The sequence below is a fragment of the Drosophila yakuba genome, chromosome X (assembly GCF_016746365.2).
Source record: "Drosophila yakuba strain Tai18E2 chromosome X, Prin_Dyak_Tai18E2_2.1, whole genome shotgun sequence".
NCBI lineage: Eukaryota > Metazoa > Arthropoda > Insecta > Diptera > Drosophilidae > Drosophila > Drosophila yakuba.
In genome coordinates this window covers 13837669-13842958 of record NC_052526.2, presented here as the reverse complement: position 1 = coordinate 13842958, position 5290 = coordinate 13837669, and the positions used below count along the sequence as shown (strand labels likewise).

Here is a 5290-nt window from a genome sequence, read left to right as displayed (position 1 = left end):
ACATTTTCTTTATGTTTTTCTTTACTTCTTTCTTTATTTTTTTCTTTATTTCTTTCTTTATTTTTTTTTTTATTTTTTTTCTTTATTTTTTTCTTTATTTCTTTCTTTATTTTTTTCTTTATTTTTTTTCTTTATTTTTTTCTTTATTTCTTTCTTTATTTTTTTCTTTATTTTTTTCTTTATTTCTTTCTTTATTTTTTTCTTTATTTCTTTCTTTATTTTTTTTTTTTCCTTTGTCAGCCGTCATCCGCAGGATGTGCACATTCCACACGCCCACATTTTTGGCATTTTCCTGTAAGCGCCCACAACTCTTAAATCGCTTGCGTTAAAAAATTTGATTATGTGACATTTTCGTTCAGCTTTTGTGGAAACATAAAACGCATATAAGCGCAAAAAAAAAAGAAAAGAAAAAAAAAAAGGGCAAATTAAATTTGTACACAGATTCACTTTGTTTCATTTATTTCATTTACTTCTTTTGTTTTTTATTTTGTATTTCGTGTTTCGCTTTCGTGGTGGCTGATGTTGTTTGCTGCTGTTGTTGTTGTCATTGCAGGACGAACAGGCAAAGGACCTCCGCACAGATCCTGTGGTAATTTCATTCCCTTTTATGACGGCTTTTCCGCATTTTCGGCATCAAGATGGGAATGAAGTCAGTTATGGCAAATTGATCAACTTGCAGACACCCAGTGTGTCACCCATTTCACCTATTTAATGTAGTTAGCTAACACAGTTGTAGTTTAAAAATTATATGTAAATTTGCATTTGGAAAGTAGGAGGAAACTGTGAAGTTTAAACATACATTACTTTCCAATTTGAAAGTTACACTTATTGCGCGTATGTTTTGGAACTTTTTTCCATTTAACCCGTGAACTGTGATGATTTACTTAACAGACGACTGCGATTTACCTCAATAAATATATTCATCAATTGTTACTACTATTTTCAATACTACTATTAGCATTTGAGATCATTTCTGGTCAATGCTGGGTACTTATATTGTGTGTTTTTTGGCATTCGACTAAAATCAGCTAAAATCGGCTAAAATCAGCTAGAATGAGCTTAAATCGTATTAAATCGGCTTAAATGCTGGGGCGGCAAGGGGCGTGGCAGCGGTATGAGTCTTTGGAGACCAATTGCGCATTGGGAGCGCTTTTTGTTTCATTTTTTTTTTTTTTTTTGGTTGTTTGCCGCTTTGTTTTATGCATAATTTATGGAAAACAACCAAGCACAAATTGGCATTAATCAGTATGCTTTATTGACTCACCCGTGGCGAGTCCTGCCCCGCACTGGTGGCAGGACTTTTGCCAGGATAAGCCCTCGAGTTCGCAGCCATTGGTGGAATGTCAAGTCGAGATAAAACGCCACTCATGGCCGCTGACATTTCTGGTGTTTCTAGCGTGCTCTCCGCTCTGCACCGCATCGACCCAACATTCCTATTACTTAATCAAGAAATTCCTTTTGCCTTTCTCCTTCCTCCTCTTCCTCTTCCTTTTGCCATTGACTTTGCTTTTTAGCCCAATCCGCCCAGCGTTAATGGCCTTTGTGGCCTTTGCCACTCGCAGGCAGAAGGGCATCTTCAATTGCATTCTTATTCGAAATGTATAGTGCATGTGCATCGTTTGTAAGTGAACATACATACATACATACATGATACATACTATACATCAGCTGTACATCAGCTGTACATCCGCCAAAATCATATGTTACAGAATGATGAAAAGTGCTGAACTGTAGGGTATTCCAGATTCGATGCTGAGTTTATACCGTTGGCCCGTCCGTCCGTCCGTCCTTCTTTTGTTTTGTTGATAATGAAAGTGACTTGACATTCCGCTCCCTTGTGGGCGTCCAGTTGTATTCGCTGGTCCGGTGACCTCCACCTCCACCCCCCATCCACTTTTGGGTCACCAGCAGGAATTCGCAATAAACGTGGCCACTGGATGTGCCACTGGATGTGGCAAAGCTCGTTTGGCTGCCACTAGGCGGAGGTATATTAACGCCTGGAACAGCTGGAAGTTTAATCGAAGCTCTACTTTCAAATTCGAATATGCGCTGATTATAACTTTATTACTGGAATTAAGGATCGCATATAGGGAAAAAGCAAAGCGCGAATTATGTAGGCATTTAAAGCCGCATGCTTCTTCAAAATGTTGAACAAAGTTACAGTTTTTGTTCATCTATTCAAATCTACATATCGACAACCTACTCCACCGTTCCGAGAACCCCGGAGAAGGGGAAATCCATTTTTGGTGCCGTGGGTTCTGTTGTCCCGGTACCCTCGGTTGTCCTCGGTCCAAAGGAACCGGGGAAATTGTCCAGCTTGTGGGCCACATCCTCCACCCGGCAGCACTGCACCATTCCTAAGACGGGGAACTCGTGGAGGCTGGCGAAGACGCTGTTCCGCAGCCAGGACACCTGGTTGCACATCGAGGGGCATAGGTCGCTTGAGCCACTGCGGTACTGCAAGATCAAAAGGATTGAATATGACTGAGCAATACACACATTCAATGACATGCACGCACAAAGGGCGAGTTGTGTCCAATGATGACGAACTCATCCAGTCCGGTACCGGTCTCCTCCACAGCGTGCACATGGGCCCAAATGTGGGCGGGAATGGTCACGTATCTGCCATCGTCCAATGCAATACGCAACGATCGGCTTGCGTTGCATGATTGTCCGGCGACCGTCGGCAGCTCCAGAACTCCGGAGACACCCAAACGAATGTCGAAGTGCATACCGATGGCATCATGCATTGCCGTCGTCCAGTGTTTCCAGTTGCCGGAACGCAGCACCTCAAACCAAACGGTGGTCATCAAGTTCTCGTAGCCGGCCAACTGCCTACTAACAGTCACATCCTGGACCAAACTGCCTACCTGGAAAGTGTCTTCCGAGAACAACTGCTTCTCCTTTGCCAAGTACGCATTAAGTTCCCGCCGGCTGCTCGAAAAGGTATTATGTTTACTATTTAATCTAACTATTAACAATTGATCACGGATAACTCCGTAGCCAAATCGTAACTAGGGCACTGTAACACAGTCACGTGGACTCAACCCACCTGATAATCCAAAATAGATTCTCTTCATAGTTCACTTGGATATTTAATCCGACATCGTTAAGTTGTCCCAATTGGGTCTACACACATGTACATGGAAATGGGAAAAATATAAGAGAGTATTATTATATATTTTGCTCAAAAAGGTATTACGACCCCTACCTCTGCGACGATCCGATGTTCTTTGAAAATTGTCGTATAAGCAATATATTTCAATTGAGTGGCGATTATATCATAGCACAATGCCGCATTTTTGATTAATCTCTTGTCACCGAATTTACTACCCAACACAAGGGTCATGTCCGTGCAATTTGGCAAACTTGTTTCGCTTTCAAACAACTGTAACACTTCCTTCCGACACCGAACCAACGGAGTTCTATAATTTTTACCATCGTGGGTAAAATACTGATAAGGGCGGCATTCCATTGTCAGTTTAGTCTCGGTAAGTGTTTTCGTACTCGGCTCATTGTAATCAACTCTGAAAACAAAGCAAAAATGTTCATTTGCAAATGTAAGTCACGAATGTATTTATTAAAGTTGCAAATCACTCTTTTGAAACACACAAGTTTGTGATAAAAAGTCGTAATTATTGGCAAGGCTAATATCATGCAAGTAACAGGGAATCAAACAGTACGTTTCAAAGTTTATAATAAATCCACTAGCGCAGAAAAGGTCAATGGTCTGGTCCGTTTGCACTTCAAATGTTTGCGGGGTATCGGACAATAATTGCTTCGAGCCAAAGCTGATAAGATGGAACGGAGCCGGAGCAACGGTTGAAAGGGAACACGATCCACTGGCATCCTGGGGCAGGAGCGATAGAACTGAAAGGCCCACGATCACGGCGTAAATCGGAAACATCGCGACGAATTCAAAAATCAACTGATCGCCCTTTTCGATGGGGAGCCCTTTTTATAGGGACCGAGGTGCTGATGCTGCAAGTATTCCTATCTTCTTTGCATTTGTTCATTTTTGTGAGTGCTATCAGTTTTCCGAGCAGTTGAACTGCTTAATCGCGGAAACCCCCTTTTTTCAAATTGTTCCAGCTGAAAGTCGAGATAGGAAAGCTGATCAGAGCAATAATACTCAATATACATATATGTATATATATACAACTGAATCGTGTGAACAGAAAACGCATTATCAATTTCCATTGATAACAATTGGATTACAGACACTCGGGATTATCAAAAGGTGAAATTACTAAGTTTCACGCCGAGCGTACAATTACTGAAATAAAAACACAAGATTGCTTTTTTTTTTATGAACTTTTGTTTATTTTTTTGCAAATTTTCTTTGTTTTTCTTTAGTTTTCTTTGCTTTTTAATTAATTTTTTTTTTTTTTTTTTTGTTTAATTTCTTTTAGTTTTTTGCTTTTGTCGGCCATTTCATTAATACTAAGTGTACGCATTAAAGGTAAAATATGTTTTATGTTTTACTTGTTAATTGGTTTCCTTCGATTTTTCCGCTTACGTTCTCCTCCATTAATTATAGGCTTACTAAGAATTGTTGTATATTGTATATCTAGAGAATGCTAAAGGGGCCAAAATGATGTCATGTAAATGTAATGCTTTCTATATCCATCCTTTCTGCCAGCGAAAACAGTTTCCCCTTGATCGTAAGATCGTAATAGTTATTAATATTAATAATAGTATTTATTAGTTCCTGCATTACGTGCCACACGTAACGTTGCTTTAAAGTTTGTCTGTTTAGCGGTAGGCGCTTAAGGCTAAGATCGTTTGCTTTTACGTTTCAGAAAAGTGATTCTCTAGTGAGTTTTTCGCTATATGTTACATACTCCTCGACTCGACCTAGCTAATCAGCTATCCCTCCATCCTGCTCTCATGCTATCTTGCTATCTTGCTATCCTAGTCCTCATCATAATCATTAGCATTAGCATTAGCATCATCATGGTCAGCGGCGTCTAGTTAATGCCCTCGTTAGGTAACAACAAAAGGTCAACAATTATATGCTAAGATGCCAAATGCATCTGCTAGAACTTGGGCGCTTTCATCAGATTGGACAAAATCGAATGCGTCTCGTTCTTCCGTCGGGTGATGTTAAAATATGTATATATATATATATATATATATATATTTTGGTGTTATATTCATATATGCAAATTTGTTGTTCATATCAGGGGTGTCAATACATATTAACTATATTACTATTTATATTCAAGTTTATATATATATATATATATATATATATGTATGTATATATTGACCGAATTAAAAACTTTTG

At 39.3% G+C, this 5290-nt stretch overlaps 1 protein-coding gene across 1 annotated transcript; it reads right to left on the bottom strand.

Moving 5' to 3' along the window:
• Nucleotides 1–2043: 2043 nt before the first annotated feature.
• On the bottom strand, nt 2044–3943 carry LOC6525365. The gene is made up of 5 exons (XM_002101165.4): nt 3684–3943; nt 3212–3527; nt 3053–3129; nt 2520–2934; nt 2044–2457 (listed from the first exon to the last, which is right to left on the bottom strand). The coding sequence occupies exons 1-5, from the start codon at nt 3905–3907 to the stop codon at nt 2200–2202; spliced, it is 1290 nt and encodes a 429-aa protein (XP_002101201.2). The 5' UTR covers nt 3908–3943; the 3' UTR covers nt 2044–2199.
• Nucleotides 3944–5290: the final 1347 nt, after the last annotated feature.

Bases quoted from the DNA above. Each gene is read 5' to 3' on its own strand.
- LOC6525365 (XM_002101165.4), bottom strand. From the start codon at position 3,907: ATGTTTCCGATTTACGCCGTGATCGTGGGCCTTTCAGTTCTATCGCTC. The intron at 2,935-3,052 runs GTGGGTTGAGTC...CTTTTCGAGCAG, and splicing joins AATCTATTTTGGATTATCAG to CCGGCGGGAACTTAATGCGT. The intron at 2,458-2,519 runs GTGCGTGCATGT...TTGATCTTGCAG, and splicing joins TTGGACACAACTCGCCCTTT to TACCGCAGTGGCTCAAGCGA.